This window comes from Piliocolobus tephrosceles, unplaced genomic scaffold, assembly GCF_002776525.5.
Source record: "Piliocolobus tephrosceles isolate RC106 unplaced genomic scaffold, ASM277652v3 unscaffolded_108, whole genome shotgun sequence".
Taxonomy (NCBI): domain Eukaryota; kingdom Metazoa; phylum Chordata; class Mammalia; order Primates; family Cercopithecidae; genus Piliocolobus; species Piliocolobus tephrosceles.
In genome coordinates, this window is record NW_022291865.1 from 97,142 (window position 1) to 116,250 (window position 19,109).

The following is a 19,109-nucleotide window of genomic DNA, read 5'->3' on the forward strand; positions in this document are numbered from 1 at the left end:
AAAAAAAAAAAAAAAAAAAAAAAAAAAAAAAAAAAAAACAATGTACACATTCATTTCACTGACAGTTACAAGAAAATAGCCGTTTATAGAAGTTACACAATGCTTTCAACAAATCCCAAACAAATTTTGGGAAACAGATAAAGCCACTGGGTAAAAATAAATATACATACTAGCTAATATAAAACAATTTATGGTTACGAATTGTCATCAATTCTCTTAGGACACAAGGAGAAATACGGTGATATAAATCTGATGAGGGCTACATATATTACATGGAATTAAAAAACAACTGATTAAAACATCCTAACAATGATACAAATATTTAAAAGAATGTCTTAAAAGTCAGACATTTACCACTGGAAATAGCATGACTTTAATATGTACTCCAGAGTTGTAATGTGTATACAGGTCACTTTCGCTGTGTCTCACCAGGTACCACCTCTCCTGCATTTACTAGTCAGTTTTTGAAGAGTTCATGTTTCCTGTGTGAGCTGAAGGGGCTGGGCACATTTCAATTTAAAAAATATACACCTCTGATTAACTAAATGGAAGTTTTTTATGTCTACTAACAGATAAAGAAAAGAGAGGATAATGGGAAGACAAGACATTATGTTAAGGTGCAAGGAAGCTGGTTAAATTGTCTCTGTAAATTATCTTAAATTTTGTATTAACAAATTTAAAATGACTCAAATAAAGTAATGAAGAAAAAAATATTAATTTGGCCTCAAGAAATTTTCTCAAGCCATATAAAATTTTCTTAGTTTATTTCTTTATGGAAGCATCTTCTGCTTGATCAGCTGACTTAAAGGAACTCTCCTAGCGTGGGACTGAAAACAACTTAATCATTGATAAAAGATGATTAGTTTAAAAAGTTGGTTTTTATTATTGAAGTGCCCACAGGCACAAGAGAATAGGTGCTTACATTTCCCTTTAGATTATGGGAAAGCCCTTTGAGAATGCACTAAATCAGGAAATCTTTCAGCAAACAGAATGCATGCTGAAAGTTCAGATCTCATATAAATTTTGGGTTTCGCTGTTTGAGCATAAAAAGGAAGGGGGCAGGGAGAAATGTAACTAGGTTCACAATTTTGAGCAAGAGCATATGTAAAGGTAACGTATGTACATTTTATTTCAAGAAAGACAGAAGACAAACAGCATAAAGATGCCCAGATGCCCTAAAGATAAATACATTTCAAAGATTCTCATTAAAATGAATCTGTAGTATTTTTTTCCTGCAAGCAAAATACCTTTCTTTAAATAAAATTAAAAAAATCAGTATTCTGAATTGCAAATGCTTTTGCTTTTTTTTTTGCAGAAAATCTGCCATGATTATTTTTTTAATGAATAAGGATTTTCCACAAAACAGGCTTGCTCTACATGCTAGATTTTTAAACAGTTCAGTGACACAATATGCTAACTACATACACAACAGATAATATAGTAAGAAAACACTCAACCTGATGAAAAGTTAAAATCTTCATTAATACACTGAAAATTGACATAACTCATGCCTTTAAAATCAAAAATACAAAAATTAAATGTTTTCCTAAAAAGATTTCCTTATTTTAAGGATTCATTTGAAAATGAAGCTGCATGTAATTTGTACAGTAAGTTGTACAAGTAAACAGGTAATATACATAAAAAATTAATTGACATACTCCTCAATTATCAGTTGTCCACCTTTAATTTCCAATACTGTACTTTCTTAACAAGCATACAAAATATCAAACTTCTCTTTAGAAAAAGTGCCGTTCTTTGACATCCTTTACACAAAAACAGTCTGAGCCTGTGGCATGTTAATGCAGTTGAGAGGCAAAGCATACGAACTTTTACAAATTCTACCTTCCATAAAAAGCCTCCCGAAAAGGAGATTACACGCCACTATAAAAATATCAACCTCTTGTGGTAGCTGCATTAGAGAACCAAGGCTTGAAGACTATTTTCATATAGCATAGAAAAACCACTATGAGAGCATATTAACTGCATTGGTGGCTTGAGAGTGTACTGTGCCACAGGATTATGCATAGCTACTGTTAGGTACCAAGACTGTTACACAGTTTTAAATTGATTGTAACTGAGGGCATAACAGAGGTACTACCAGCCCATGCAAAATAACTAAAAATACTGAGTCACTGTGCTGAATACTTCATTCCTGGAGAAAACCAAAGGCAGCAGTAACTAAATCAAGCCAAACAGGTGACCAAACTTTCTCCTCAAAGATTTGTGAGCACAGTGAAGTCTGAGGTATACCTTTATCCATTATATCTGTGTGCCATTGCAAGATATTACCATTTGAGAATATACGCCATCACAATGGTTTAAATCTTTTGTATATTAGTCATTCATATATTCTTATCTACCCAGTCTCTTGATTTTTGAAAAGATTTCACCTACAGTAGAATATTACAGAAACAAAATATAAATGCATGTCTTTCTAAATGAAACTTACATGGACTAAAAGTAGAGAATATTTTTAAACAAATATACAATGTGCAGGCAGACAAAGCAGGAAAACGGCCATTCAAATGTATAATAAAAAACTAAAAACTGACTATCTCCAGAAAACTATGAAGCGCCTCAACTAAACGGAATGCATAATGAAATTCTAATCTAATACAGGTCAAAAATGTAAAAAGGTTATAAACCTTAACAGGAAAAATAAAACAACTTTTACTGGCCATTCCTGTTGAAATGAGAATCATAAAGTAACAGAAAAGTGGCTACAAACCCACTTAGAGCACCAAACAGAGAGAAAATAAAAGTCCATTTTCATCTCTGTTATTATCATAAAATCCTGTGTGACTACAGGTCAAACTGCTGGTGGCAGAAACAGAATTCTTTATAAACTGCAGATGTCCTGTACATAAAAAAATTTCACTGGAGTTGCACTAGTTCTAAAGACTCTTCTGTTTTAGCCTACCTACTATATGTATTCGATCTGAGATAGATAAAGTCTCTTTCTGTAACCCTTGATTATTATTGGGCACCAAAGATAAGAAAAGCAAGACGGGGTACAAAAATGCAAAATTTCAACAGTAATGGCAATGTTTTTGTCTTAGTCCAAAAGGGTCCTGCATTCTCTCCCCCTTCAGTGATTTGACAAGTCTTTGTACTTAATCTGGGGGCAGCAAATCATGCAAGCGAAATCTGTCTCTGATGTGTGGTCGAACATCTTCATTCTGTGTGGAAAAAAGACAATTTTTAAAAAGGCATATTATTTCAAAGATATGATCCTCATAACATAGATATTCTTACCTTGCAGAGAAAACATACCAGTTTTTATTTTATGACATATTTTGTTTGCCAAATGGAAATACTACACAGATACAGTTAAATTTAGATTTATTAAAATTGTCATTGAAGATTTTTTTTTTTTTTAATTTTTATTTTCTGAGACAGAGTCCTGCTCTGTTGCTTAGGCTGGAGTGCAATGGCACAATCTCAGCTCACTGCAACCTCTACCTCCTGGGTTCAAGCGATTCTCGTGCCTCAGCCTCCCAAGTAGCTGGGAATACAGACGCCAGCCACCATGTCTGGCTAATTTTTTGTGATTTTTGTAGAGGTGGGGTTTCACCATGTTGGCCAGGCTGGTCTTCAACTCCTGACCTCAAGTGATCTGCCCACCTTGGCCTCCCAAGATTTGTTTATTTATTTATAAATGAATGAATGAATGAATGACAGGGTCTTGCTCTTTCACCCAGGCTGGAATGCAGTGGCACAATCCTGGTTCACTGGAGCCTCAAACTTCTGGGCTCAAGCAATCCTCCCACCTCAGCCTCCTGAGTAGCTGGAATTATAGGCACATACCACAATGCCCTGCTTGCTTGCTTGCTTATGTATGTATGTATGTATGTAGAGATGAGGTCTCATTATGTTGACCTGACTAGTCTCAAACTCCTGGCCTCAAGTAATCCTCCCACCTTAGCCTTCCAAAATGGTGGGATTACTGCTGGGTACAGTGGCTCATGCCTGTAATCCCAGCACTTTGGGAGGCCAAGGCAGGCAGATTACCTGAGGTGAGGAGTTCAAAGATCAGCCTGGCCAACGTGGTGAAACCCAGTCTCTACTAAAAATACAAAAAATTAGCCAGGCATGGTGGCGGGTGCCAGTAATCCAGCTACTTAGAAGGCTGAGGCACGACAATCACTTGAACCCGGGAGGTGGAGGCTGCAGTGAGCTGAGATCGCGCCACTGCACTCCAGCCTGGGCGAAAGCGCAAGACCCTGTCGCAAACAAACAAACAAAACCAGTGGGATTAAAAAGGTGTGTACTACTACACTCTGCCAAAGTTTCATTAAGCAATAGAGGCCAAACCAAGATAGGTAAAAGAGAATTCTACTTTCTACATAGGTCTTTAAAGCTAAGTGTTCCATGTGATATAGAAATAGAATTCCCAGAATAAAATTTCGGTGGCATAAGCATTAATTCTAGATGTGAATTATAATATCAAAATGAAAAATTTAATGTTTTTTTGTTTGTTTTGTTTTGAAACGAAGTCTCACTCTGTCACCCAGGCTGGAATGCAGTGGTGCAATCTCGGCTCACTGCAACCTCCGCCTCCCAGGTTCAAGTGATACTCCTACTTCAGCCTCTAGAGTAGCTGGGATTAGAGGCGCCCACCACCACGCCCAGCTCATTTTTATATTTTTAGTAGAGAGGAGGTTTCACCATGTTGGCCAGGCTGGTCTTGATCTCCTGACCTCAAGTGACCCACCTGCCTCGGCCTCTCAAAGTGCTGGGATTACAGGCATGAGCCACCATGCCCGGCCAATTTAATGTTATTTCTAACACAACTGCCAAGCAACTTGTAAGAGAAACACCACTGAAATAGTAAAGACATTCAATCTATAAATTCTTAAATACTGATAAGCATAATTTTAATATAATATATAAAGCCTGAAAATGTGGCTGGGTATGGTGGCTCACATCTGTAATCCCAGCATTATGGGAGGCTAAGCTGGGCAGATAGTTTGCGCCCATGAGTTTGAGGCCAGCCTGGGCAACATGGTAAAATCCCCTCTCTACAAAAAAACACAAAAATTAGCCAGGTGTGGTGGCACATGCCTATAGTCCCAGTTACCCAGGAGGCTGAGCCAGGAGGATTGATTGAGCCCAGGAAGTCAAGGCTGCTATGAGTAGTATTATGTTACTACACTGCAGCCTGGGTGACAGAACAAGACCCTGCCTCAAAAAACAAAAAAGTTTGAAAATGCAAATAATCTTTTTCTTTTTTTTTTTTTGAGACGGAGTCTCGCTCTGTCACCCAGGCTGGAGTGCAGTGGCCGGATCTCAGCTCACTGCAAGCTCCGCCTCCCGGGTTCCCGCCATTCTCCTGCCTCAGCCTCCCGAGTAGCTGGAACTATAGGCGCCCGCCACCTCGCCCGGCTAGTTTTTTGTATTTTTTAGTAGAGACGGGGTTTCACCATGTTAGCCAGGATGGTCTCGATCTCCTGACCTCGTGATCCACCCGTCTCGGCCTCCCAAAGTGCTGGGATTACAGACTTGAGCCACGGCGCCCAGCCGCACATAATCTTTTACAACCTTTGCCCTTATCTCCCATGACAGATGACTTTATTATCATCATTATTATTTTTTAAAGAGCTGGAGTCTCACTATGTTGCCTAGTATGACCTCAAATTCCTAGGCTCAATCAATCTTCTTGCCTCAGACTCTAAAGTAGCTGGCACTACAGGCACCTATGATGGCACCTGTGACCTGGCTCACAGTTGACTTTATAAGTCAGTACACATAAAGCAAAGACATTTAAAAAGATTTATTTCAATATAGGTGAGCTAACAAAAACACAACAGAAAAAGATAAGCTATGCTTACCAGTTCTACAAGCTTCTCCAGGAATGGAATCAATTTTAGGAGTTCATTGTCATTTTTATCCATAAACCAACTTTCTATAGGGATTCCATTAGAAAGCTAAAACAATAAATAAGTAATTAAATCCTCTTTTACTTATATTATGCCTAGTTTGGAAAAAGTTAAAAAATAAACAAAGATTTATTAAGTAAACACTGATCTAAAAGTTCCTTTGAAAAGTAATGTCGCCAGACTTTTCTTTGACAACTCAATAGTGCAAGAGACAGAGGATAAGGAAATAAATTGAAGCCTATTGGTTTTTCAGTGTCATTTCTTCTCAGAGTACATAAAACTAAACAAGAAAGTTCCATTAAAACACATTCTACAAGGATCATTAATATAACTAAAATATTCCTTTATTCTTTCAAGAAATAGTTACAATTAGTACAATGCTAGATAGGCACTGTGAAAGATGGGACACCACCAATCTAAAGAGAATATAGAAAAGCCTATACTTTTTTCCCCCCTTAAATACAGTGACCATATCTCCCATTCATTATTCTATTCCCATCGAGCAGGATAACCTGAAATACAGTAGAAACTTAACAAATTAATGGTATTTCATTGAAGAGGAGCCTAGAAACAAGAACGTAAGCCATACTTATTTTATGGTGAAAAATCTCTGGGATAAAATGTTTTAAAATTTAGGCTAAATGTTTGTATATGAAATGAAGGATAATTGATATAATTTTATCTAGGAACCAAGATGAAATTCTTAAAGACATTTTTAAATGTAAACAAATAAAAGTAAGGATCTAAATAATATCCTATACAGCTTTTCCCTTGTTTTCTTTTTATTATAGACATTTTTAAACACAGAAAGACAAATCTAGTTTATACTCCAATCCACTTTCCATCATCCCGATTCTGGACTGGCTTATTGTGAAGCAAATCTAAGAAATTCTATCACATGGGGCTGGTTGCGGTGGCTCACACCTGGAATCCCAGCACTCTGGGAGGTTGAGGCAGGTGGAGCACCTGAGGTCAGAAGTTCGAGACCAGTCTGGCCAACATAGCAAAACCCCATCTCTACTAATAATACAAAAAAATTAGCAAGGCATAGTGGTGTGCACCTGTAGTGCCAGCTACTCAGGAGGTGGAGGCAGGAGAATCACCTGAACCCGGGAGGTGGAGGCTGCAGTGAGCTGAGATCATGCCACTGCACTCCAGCCTGGGCGACAAGAGAAAAACTCCATCTCAAAAAAACAAACAAAAAAACCAGAAAGACAGAAAAGAAAACAGAAAGAAATCATATCACATGGACATATTCATAATCTAAAATATACCTTAAAAGGATGACTCATCAGCCAGGCACAGTGGCTCACCTGTAATCCCAGCACTTTGGGAGGCTGCGGGGCGGCGGATCACCTGAGGTAGGAGTTCGAGACTAGCCTGACCAACATGGAGAAACACCGTCTCTACTAAAAATACAAAATTAGACAGGCGTGGTGGCAGGTGCCTGTAATCCCAGCTACTCGGGAGGTTGAGGCAGGAGAATCGCTTAAACCCAGGAGGTGGAGGTTGCAGTGAGCTGATATCGTACCATTGCACTCCAGTCTGGGCAACAAGAGCAAAACTCCTTCTCAAAAAAAAAAAGGAAGGATGACTCATCTATAGTTGTAGTTGTACTAGCAAAAGGTACAAATATATTGATAAAATAGTCTAAGAAAATATTTCAGAACATTAAACCAAATAACCAGAAGAACATAGTTAAAATAGCTGTAGTACTCAAATATGTTTGATTAAATTACTGATTATTGATTTAATAACTGATAAGAATGCTATTAAATGATGCTTATCTTATAGTTTTCTTACTCAGGTTTTTCTTCATTTATGCTGCATGTCATTTAAGTAAAAAGTTTCCAAAAGGAATATACTACTTTGTCATTTCTAATTCTAAAACAATGACACACTAAAGGGAAATTCCACCAGTGAAAATTCTCTTCCCATCATATTCTGTTTGGCAGCATGTGTCTTCATTGTATTTTTTCCAATCTGAGTTTGTTTATCAACTTTCTTCCTACCTGATATGCAAAGGCTTGTGGTGAGTTGTCAATTATTATAGTTTTTGAAAGATCTCTTCCGAGAATATTTAAGTCCTTTATATAGTTTCCTTGTACACAAACACAATGTTCACGGAAAAGCCGGTGCCTAAACATAAAAATAAAAACAAATTAAAACAAAAAAAAACCTTTCTACATATACACACATATATATACCATAGGCTTTATAGGTTAAGCCATATTATTTTCTCTCTTGAAGGAAATTCAAACACAAATATGGGCCTAAACGTTGGGCTGCCATTTTACTATAAAAATTCTTAGCAGTTACTGAAAGCTTACAACCAAATATTACTAGGCCTTAAAGAACTTGAGTTTATCCCAAAATGTTATAATTAAATTATAAAGGGGGATTAAAAACTCTAAATTGTTTTTGTAATTTATTTACCCAGGAAAGGTCAGCTCAGATGCAGCATCTGGTTGTCAGCGAGGTCCTGCTTTTTAACCAATTTTCCAGATGGTTGACTGAGGCACAAGGAGGTCAAGTGACTTGCCCAAGGTCACACAGTAAGTCAGTGGTTAGCCCCGCATTGGAACCCAGGATCCTCCTGGCTCCCAGTCCTTGGCTCTAACCAGTGGACCACACAGCCTCCCTATCCCTGTACATGCCAGAATAGAAAATATAAGAAGGAATGTTTCTGTGTTGGCATTTGGAAAAATGCTTTTTAGATTTCCTTACTTTTTTTGAGAAAAGGTCCCAAGACCAAAACATTCCATCATTTCAACTTTTCCTAAACAACCCTCTTTCTTTTAGTATATGTGTATGATCATTTGAAAAAACAGAGATTAAATGAAATGAGGAATTCAGATTTAAGTATCAAGTATTATAAATGTAAACCCATGTTTCACCCAAATAGAAAAATGCTACATCATTTTAGAAAGCTATTAAAGGATTTACAATAATACTAAAGTGATTATTATAATCTCAATTTATACCCAAAATATTAGCCTCTGAACATTACTAATAATTGATACATACAATAATTTTTTTCTACCTTGAAGTACTCTATTCTGTATATATTAATAATTGGTAAGTTGTCTTCCTTGTGTCTTAATCACACTAACAATTTTGCAAAACCTAGGACCTATTTGGACCTATATTTTAAATTATGCAGTTTCAAGAAACGGGGATTTTCTACCCACAAAATATGTCACACTGCTACCAAGAATTAAAAAAAATCTACATATACACACGCACAAACAAAAACTCAACCTTAAAATTATCAGTGCCAGTTGGTATGGCAAAAAGGAAGAATTTAACAGACAAAATGTATAAGCAGTTCTTTCCCCCTTCTTATAAGGAATGACTTTAATAATCACAGTCAAATGATCATCTGGCCCTTGGAAGGTTTAGTCAGTTCTACTTTGAAAAAACAAACAAACAAAAAAGACTAAGTAACTTAATTCAAGCCTTGGTTGGGCCTAAATAAGATTCATTGTTTTATTTCTATAAACAATTGGATATGAGGAAATTGGAAAGGCAGATACAGCATGTAAATTCAAGTCACTGTTGATGCCTCTTCACCAATAGTGGCAAACTCACTGAGACAGGAGACAACTGAATCTGTACGTGGATACTACAGTTATTTTAATTAAATTACAGTAAAAACCTTCCAATTATTCATTCAGGAATCTGAGGGTGTACAGCATGTATTTGCATTTTTAGAAGAAAACTATTTGTACCAGTCATCAAAGAGCAGTTTGTACCAGTCATCAAAGTCTATTCTTCCATGTGAGTAGACTTGCTTCTTTAGAAACTCATGAGATTTAGAGAAACAGGAATTTCTTTTTTTCCTTTTCTTCTTTATTTTTTTTTTTGAGACGGAGTCTCCCACTGTTGCCCAGGTTGGAGTGCAACGGCAGACTCTCAGCTCACTGCAACCTCTGCCTCCCAGGTAGCTGCAATTACAGGCACCTGCATCATGGCCAGCTAATTTTTTTTTGTATTTTTAGTAGAGATGGGGTTTCATTATGTTGGCCAGGCTGGTCTTGAACTCCTGACCTCGTGATCTGCAGGCCTTGGCCTCCCAAAGTGCTGGTAAGATTACAGGTGTGAGCCACGGCGCCCGGCCTAGATCATAGGAATTTCTTAGAGTCTATCTTATCACCGACACAGACAATTCCCTATAGCACTCACAATCTACTGTTTGAAAAGCTTTTGCTGACTGGGCGCGGTGCTCTCGTGCTGGTCGGTAATCCCAGCACTTTAGGAGGCCAACGTGGGCAGATCACGAGGTCAGGAGTTCCAGACCAGCCTGACCAACATGGTGAAACCCCATCTCTACTAAAAATACAAAAATCAGCTGGGCGTGGTAGTGCGCGCCTATAATCCCAGCTATCAGGAGGCTGAGGCCAGAGAATCGCTTGAATCTGGGAAGCGAAGTTTACAGTGAGCCAAGATCACACCACTGCACTCCAGCCTGGGCGACAGAGCAAGACTCTCTGTCAAACAAACAAACAAAAATACAAGCTTTTGTTTCAGATTTTTCAAAATACAACTAGAAAGAACAAATGGAAACCCTCAAGTGTGTAGGTTTTATAAATCTGGTTTAAAAGAGGATTGTTAATTTATAACACATTGTCACAGCATGACTATCATTTGTTCCTCTTTTGTAAATGAAAGCTCCAAGAGGGAAGAGCTTGTGTTGCTCACCACTGTTTTCCTGGAATATTGGAGGTGGCGAATAGAAATCATTATAATGAATGAAGTCATCAAAACAAAATCACTGGGTATACTTTAGTAAAGTGAGGTAAAATTAGTATAAATTACAATATACTTTTGTGAATAGAAAATACTATTTCCCATTTGTGTGACTGCAGCTTACTTATTTTGACCCTTTAGATTAAAAAAAAGATACCACAACTTTATTTAGAAGAAAAAACCCTCCAAAATATGAACATTAGGAAAAGTCTTTCAGCGTACTTGCAACCACTGAATAATAAAGGACTGTTAACAGCACAAAATACAGTTTAGGATTTTCCAGTAAGACAACATGGGAAAAGTATTTAAGAAAATTAATACCCAGCTGGGCTGAGTGTGGTGGCTCACGCCTGTAATCCCAGCACTTTGGGAGGCCAAAGTGGGTGGATCACTTGAGGTCAGGAATTCAAGACCAGCCTGGCCAACATGGATGAAACCCCATCTTTACTAAAAACACAAAAAATTAGCCAGGTGTGCTAGTATGCACCCATAGTCCCAGTTACTTGAGAGGCTGAGGCAGGAGAATCTCTTAAACTCGCAAACTGCACTCCAGCCTAGGTAAGAGTGAGAATTGCCTCAAAAAAGAAAAGAGAGAGAAAGAGAGAGAGAAAAGCAAGCAAGCAAGCAAACAAGCAAGCAGCCAGCTATTAAAGTTTTTTTTTTTTTGAGACAGAGTTCTGCTCTTGTTGCCCAGGCTGGAGTGCAATGGCACGATCTCGCAACCTCCGCCTACCAGGTGGCTGGGATTACAGGCATGCATCACCACGCCCACCTAATTTTATAATTTTAGTAGAGAAGGGGTTTCTCCATGTTGATCAGGCTGGCCTCAAGCTCCTGACCTCAGGTGATCAGCTGGACTCGGCCTCCCAAAGTGCTGGGATTACAAGCGTGAGCCACTGCTCCTGGCCCTATTAAAGCTTTTATGAGCCTTTTGTGTCATCTCTCTCAGCTATTGGTCAAAAACTCAAAGATTAACTCCTCATCTTAAAGGATACAGCAAGACTGCTGCAGTCTTACTATCTCACTTCAGCTGACAAAATAATGGAACTAATTATCATAATGTTTTAAAATCACCACGGCACTCCCACTAACCAGGAACACACTGCATCTGCTGGCTCAGGGCACACACAAGGAATTAAGTCCAGTCAGGATAACGTGAGTGACTAAGCCCATTGTAATTTCCAATCAGATTCATGTAACATTTTCTTTCCATGGAAGATAAATTTGCTTTCAAAAAAAGCAAGAGCTTAATTTGATCCTTTCTGCTAAAAAATAAATTTTATTTCTCTATGCCATTAAAAAGTAAAATTAACATGCATTATCTCAGAGACGTATGGAGATGAAACATCATGCACAATGTGGAAAAATTCCACACAACCCCCCAAACCCCTGTCTCCCCCAATCCCAAAAGAAATGAGGATATAGATGTCACAGTGAATAAAGGCACTGGATCTTTGTATCCTTTAAAGAACGTCTGTCTGGAGTTCCATCATTAGGAACTCTTTTAAAGAGTTTAGGGGCTTAAAAAATTCATTTATATTCACCATTCAACACATATGCAGCCAACTGAAAATGGCCATTAAAATGAAATAGAATCAGTAATTTCATAGATCAGTGTGACAGACATTTCCACTATTTCTTAATTAAATTTACCTGACCAGTTGCTTTTTAGGGTCTAGTATGTTCAGTAACTTGTCTGCATACACCTTCTTAGAAGCAGTAAAAAGAATGATCTATAAATTCAGGGGAAAAGAAGTAATCATTATACATGGTCTAAATATGGGTACTATATTGAATAAAATAAAAATACATATGTAATTAGCTTAAGCATGTTTACCTCATACATCTGAGACATTCGTTCCAGGAATTCCCTGAAAAATGGTCTTAATCTCACATAAACCTGAGGAAATACAAAGACAGATTTCAGCAAATAAACATACAATGGGAAACCACTTCTTTTTAAGATGTGCTGTATTCTAACTTTGATTATAATTAAAAAGTTCATGTTTTAAAGTATAGAAATATTAACTAAGTACCACTCAAACCAAATATATTTCACATACAAGCGATCACTTAAAACAATCTCTTTGGTGGGATAATAATAATCACTGATGATCAGTTCATTTTTACTAATAAAATAGCAGCATACAGTACTTCACTGGAATGTAATTTTAATAAACATTTAAGCTAAAAATGGAAAGTTTCCCTCTGAGATTTTGATCCACCAGTAAGCTCCATCTTCCAGCCAGGTAGAATCCATCCAATTGTGTCCACCTCTAGCTGACCTGTCTCAATGACCTTCCTCAATAATTACTCAGAATTCCTTCAAACAACCACCTGCTAAAAATATCTCTATTTTATATTTATACCAAAGTAAATAATATTCAAAAGGAAACGTCTGGATTGGTGGGTTTAAATAACCTCAATTTTTCAGAAATCAATCTTGCTATTCTACATTTAATGATTCAGATGTGACATCTAAATTAGCACTATTGGTTACTTGAGATTAAAATTCTAATAGTCAAACACAACAGTTCTCAAAACCTACTGGTATCAGAAAAGACTACAGTAACCACAGAGCTGCTTTACATACATTATTTTATTATTTCTGTGTCTCTCTTTGCCTACATTTAATATAGCTCCTATAATCTAATATTCAAAAAAGCCATGAGCATCCATTAAAACTATTTACATTCTGACTCCTCTAAATTGTATTCATTTTGTTACAAAATTTTACAGAAAGAAAAATACTGTACTTCATTCAAAGGTGACTATTATAATTTCAGATACCACAAATAACAAGTATTTATTGAACTAGATTCACAGATTCAGATTAAAAGCAAACAAAACACTTTGTGGTAGCAACAAATTCAAATCTAGGCTTAGTGGAGTTTCAATTCTGGCATCCATGTATATGCACACAAAAATGCCCCCATGACAAAAATCTAGTTCTGGGAATATTTTAAGGCAAAATAGATAATTTCCTTAAGAACTGAGCACTTATAGGAGACAAATTTTGTTTGTTTTGAGACGGAATTTCACTCTTGTGGCCCAGGCTGGAGTGTAGTGGCGCGATCAATCTCGGCTCACTGCAACCTCCGCCTCCTGGGTTCAAGTGATTCTCCTGCCTCAGCCTCCCAAGTAGGGGATGGGATTACAGGCATACGCCACCACAACTGGCTAACTTTTTGTAGAGATGGGGTTTTGCCATGTTGGGCAGGCTGATCTCAAACTCCTGACCTCAGGTGATCTGCCCGCCTTGGCCTCCCAAAGTGCTGAGATTACAGGCATGAGCCACCAAGCCAGGCCAGAAGACAAATTTTGAATGATCATTACTATGCTAATAATATCACTCTGTCCCCTTCCCTGCGTTAGATAAAGGTTTACTTGTTTTTAATCCTATTAGTCTTTTTCTTTTTTTTGAGGAGTCTTGTTCTTTCCCCCAGGTTGGAATGTGGTGGCGCCATCTCGGCTCACTGCAACCTCCACCTCCAAGGTTCAAGCAATTCTCCTACCTCAGCCTCTGGAGCAGCTGGGATTACAGATATGCGCCACCACACCCGGCTAATTTTTGTATTTTTAGTAGAGATGGGGTTTCACCACGTTGTCCAGGCTAGTCTCAAACTCCTAACCTCAAGTGATCTGCCTGCCTCCCAAAGTGCTGGGATTACAGGCATGTAATCATTACACTCCGCCCAGCCTAATCCTATCAGTCTTGACTAATCAAAAACAAAGTAAACCACACACCCCTCCTCAAAGCAGAAGAAGAGAAACAAATCTCCAGCATCCAATCACCATCATTTAGGATGGGGTCTAAAAATTTTAACTATAGTTGCTCTTCTAATCAATTTGAACATTCTCATCCTGAAACATTTGGTGTAGTTTGTAGCCTTGATTGAAAACCACAAACACCTGATTTCTTTGGTAGGCCAAATAATGACAGATTTATATATATATTATTTTACTAACAAAATCATTTTATTCAAATGAGTCTTTTCAAAATAGATTTGTGATGGTTAAGAAAAACCCATCTATTCTGTCAATACTTTTTCTGAATTCCATCTCAAGGTAAATGATAAACTATAAACTATCAGAACCTTTTACTTGTTGCCGGTGTTCATCACTCACAGGCAGTTAGTAACCAAAAATATTTCATTTTTTCATATATATATCAAAATGTTTTATTTTCAATATCCCTATTATCACTTGCTCCATATACAGGTTGAGTGTCCCTTATCTGAAAATGCAAAATGATCCAATGAGCATTTCTTTTGAACGTCATGTCAGTGCTCAAAAAGTTTCAGGCTTTTTTTTTTTTTAAGACAAGGTTTCACTCTGTTGTCCAGGTTGGAGTGCAGTGGTATAAACAGGGCCACTGCAGCCTCAACCTCCTGGGCTGAAGTGATCCTCCTGCCTCAGCCTTCCATGTAGCTGGGATGACAGGTGCATAACACCATGCCTGGCTTTAAACAATTTTTCTTTTGGTAGAGATGGGCTCTCAGTATCTCACTACGTTGTCCAGGCTGGTCTCAAACTCTTAGGCTCAAGCAATATTGCCTTGGCCTCCCAAAGTGCTGGGATTATAGGTATGACTGATCACACCTAAGTTGCAGATTTTTTTTTTTTTTGGTGATACCGTCTCATTCTGCTGCCCAGGCTGGAGTGCAGTAACATGATCTTGGCTTACTACAACCTCTGCCTCCCCGGTTCAAGCAATTCTCATGCCTAAGCCTCCCCAGTAGCTGGGGTTATAGGCGTGTGCCACCACATCCGGCTAATTTTTGTATTTTTAATAGAGACGGTTTTCACTGTGTTGGCCAGGCTGGTCTCGAACTCTCAAACTCAGGTGATCTGCCCGCCTCAGTCTCCCAGGGTGCCCGTATTACAGGCGTGAGCCATCACGCTTGATGATAAATTTCAGATTTTGAGGCATTTCAGATTTCACATTTTTTGAATTAGGGATATTCAACCTGCAGTAAACTAAGATAAGCTGGGCCTCTTTGAGATTTATTCCCTCTGAACACAACACAATTCCACTGCACAAGAATACGTCTAGTTAACAATATTTTCCAACCACAGTAAGTGGAACATTGTTCAAAGGTGACATTTTCCAACTTCTCATACAGTGACTTCCAGATTAGGTCAAAGCTATAGCTTCATTGTGCATACTACTACTTTAACTCTACTTAAATATAACATGCATCTTAAAATTTGACATTGCTTTTAAAATGTGTTTGTTTACTGGGGATAAAAGGTGGCACTGAAGATAAAGGAACATGTTGCTAGAGTGTTTCTTTACTATGAGAATAGAAAGAATAATTGTTGAAAGTAATAGTTCCTATCCTCAGAACAGATTCACCATGTGAACAAGAAGGTGTTTCAGTATTAAAAGACACAGGCAGAGAATGAGGTGGTTAGCAGGAAGGAAAGTGGGAAGAAACATAGAAAGGTACTGGACTGGAGTTAGGGCCACATGGGGTTGTGCCACGTGATGAAAAGGCAAAATCTCAGAAACAGTAGTAGAGATGAGATATAAAGCCAGCAGCATCTAAGTAATCTGGATATAGATAAGTGTGAACAGAGATATACAAGTCAAGAAGCACTACGTACTGTCTGGTAAGAACAAATAAAGAACATCTGTCAGGTACATATAATACAATGAGTTTAACTCTTGAGACTACCATTACTTTATTGTGTTAGGTCAGAGATACAAGAACAGACAGATGCACACATAGACATGCCTCCGAATGCTTCAAGATCTATTCCACAAATAGCATTAGCTCCATTTTTCTTCTAATTTTACTCTCATACAAAGATTCCTTTCCTGAGCTGCCTACTTCCCATTTTCTACATTTCCTGAATCCACACCTTTCCTTCTTAAAACTTTTACCTTCTTAAAACTTGCAACTCTTCAAAATTATGTAATCTCCCAAAGGCCAAAAGCTTCATTTCAGTCTAGTATACATGTATCTTCAAATTGATAATTACTTTATTTACAGTACAAATAATTTTAATATTTTTTCAGTAAACCAAATATATTGTGAAAAATGTTAAAAGTTAAAAAATAACGCCAAATGTCCTAAGAAATAATTATATAAAAAAACTATTCAAGATTACTACTTGAAGATACAGATTTATGAACATGTTCATTATGTTAAACTTTAAAAAATGAACATCTATCAGAATATCTGTAAAAGGGTGTTGTAGTGCCAGGCATGGTGGCTCGCGCTTGTAATCTCAGCACTTTGGGAGGCTGAGGCAAGTGGATCACCTGAGGTCAGGAGTTTGAGACCAGCCTCACCACAACATGTTGAAACCCTGTCTCTACTAAATATACTACTAAATGTACAAAAATTAGCCGGACGTGGTGGCGTGCACCTGTAGTCCCAGCTACTGGGGAGGCTGAGACAGGAGAATTGCTTGAACCCAGGAGACAGAGGTTGCAGTGAGCTAAGATGCGCCACTGCACTCCAGCCTGGGCAACAGAGTGAGACTCTATCTCAAAAAAAAAAGGTGTTGTGAAGTGATTTTAGCACAATTTACATTTTACACAGAACATGAATATGTGTGTGTGTGTGTGTGTGTGTGTGTGTGTGTGTATATATATATATTTTTTTTTATGGAGTCCCACTCTGTTGCCCAGGCTGGAATGCAATGGTGTGGTCTCGGCTCACTGCAACCTCCGTCTTCCAGGTTTAAGTGATTCTCCTGCCTCAGCCTCCCAAGTAGCTGGGGCTATAGGCGTGTGTCACCACAACTGGCTAATTTTTGTATTTTCAGTGGAGATGGGATTTTGCCATGTTGGCCAGGATGGTCATTCCTGACCTCGTGATCTGCCTGCCTTGGCCTCCCAAAGTGCTGGGATTACAGGTGTGAGCCACTACGTCCGGCCACATATATAATTTTTAAAAACCCACTACACTAATACTACATGATATGAGTAATACCTGATGGTCTGTATTTTTTAGTATTAAGATAAAAATTGTATATAGATAGTACTGAAAGGCTATTAATAGTTAACATAGCTGGATTTTAAAAAAAGTAGTCATTGGCTGGGTGTGGCAGGTCACGCCTGTAATCCCAGCACTTTGAGAGGCCCAGGCAGGCAGATCGCCAGAGGTCAGGAGTTCAAGACTAGCCTGGCCAACATGGTGAAAACCCCATCTCTACTAAAAATACAAAAAATTAGCTGGGCATGGTGGTGTACACCTGTAGTCCCAGCTACTTGAAAGGCTGAAGTGGGAGAATCACTGGAACAGGGAAGGCGGAGGTTGCACTGAGCTGAGATTACACCACTGCACTCCAGCCTGGGTGATCGAGGAAGACTCTGTCTCAAAAAAATAAATAAATAAATAAATAAAAATAAAAAAGGCAGTCATTACAATGACAATCCACTTATAAACTGGTTCTAGATATTGTGTGGTAAAGTCTGTCTAAAACAAAACTCATGTCTAATTATATAATTTCAAGTTATATACTTAGTAATTTCTTATATACTTAGTAATATACTAAGTTATATACTTAGTAATGCTTATTAAACCTTAATCTAATATCATAGATAATTTTGATAGTATGACTCCCCCAAAAAATTACCTTACATGTGAGTCTTTTTAGGGAAAATACTTCTAAATGATTTTTACGCCCAGATAATACAACCATAACTTTGTTTTTTGAGACAGAGTCTCACTCTGTCACACAGGCTGGAGTACAGTGGCGCAATCTCAGCTCACTGAAACCTCCACCTCCTGGGTTCAAGCAATTCTCTGCCTCAGCCTCCCAAATAGCTGGGCTTACAGGGGTCCAACACCACGCCTGGCTAATATTTTTGTATTTTTAGTAGAGATGGGGTTTCACTATCTTGGCCATGCTGGTCTTGAACTCCTGACCTCATGATCCACCCGCCTCAGCCTCCCAAAGTGCTGGGATTACAGGGGTAAGCCACAGCACCCAGCAGACCATAACTTTCAAAAAGAAACATCGTTGATACTTTTTCCATGATATCCTTCCAATTCCATTGTAGCAATAGGTTTTAAAAAATGATGAATCCAAGGAATCACCCACTTAAGAGTATGACATCTGTTTTCCCGTAATCAAAAAGATGACTGGTCGGTGCTATTTCTTATTTAATTAAGCAAGAAGAATTAAAACAGTAAAAAACCAACAAAGTTGGGGAATATAAAGAATGAGATGCAGCCAGGTGTGGTGGCTCAATGCCTATAATCCCAAAATGCTAGGGCATTCTGGGAGGCCGAGGTGAGCAGATGACTTGAGCCCAGGTAGTTTTGAGACCAGTCTGGGCAACATGGCGAAACCCTGTCTCTACAAAAAAAATATAAAAATCAGCCAGGCATGGTGGAACTCGCCTGTAGTCCTAGCTACTCAGGGGGCTGAGGCAGGAGAATTGCTTGAACCCAGGAGGTCGAGGCTGCAGTGAGCTGTGATCATGTCAGTGCACTCCAGCCTGGGTGGCAGAATGAGACC

At 38.2% G+C, this 19,109-nt stretch overlaps 1 protein-coding gene across 2 annotated transcripts in view; it reads right to left on the reverse strand.

The window, feature by feature from the left end:
• Positions 1–53: 53 nt before the first annotated feature.
• Positions 54–19,109, reverse strand: part of LOC113219835 (CTD small phosphatase-like protein 2) — a 110,306-nt gene continuing 91,250 nt past the window's right edge. For both annotated transcript variants that reach the window (XM_026447832.1, XM_026447833.2), the window contains exons 9-13: positions 12,466–12,528; positions 12,282–12,361; positions 7,892–8,018; positions 5,832–5,927; positions 54–3,179 (exon numbers count right to left, since the gene is read on the reverse strand). In XM_026447832.1, the coding sequence (XP_026303617.1) occupies positions 3,114–3,179; positions 5,832–5,927; positions 7,892–8,018; positions 12,282–12,361; positions 12,466–12,528 (432 nt within the window). In that variant the 3' untranslated portion in view covers positions 54–3,113. The remainder of the gene's footprint in view (positions 3,180–5,831; positions 5,928–7,891; positions 8,019–12,281; positions 12,362–12,465; positions 12,529–19,109) is intronic.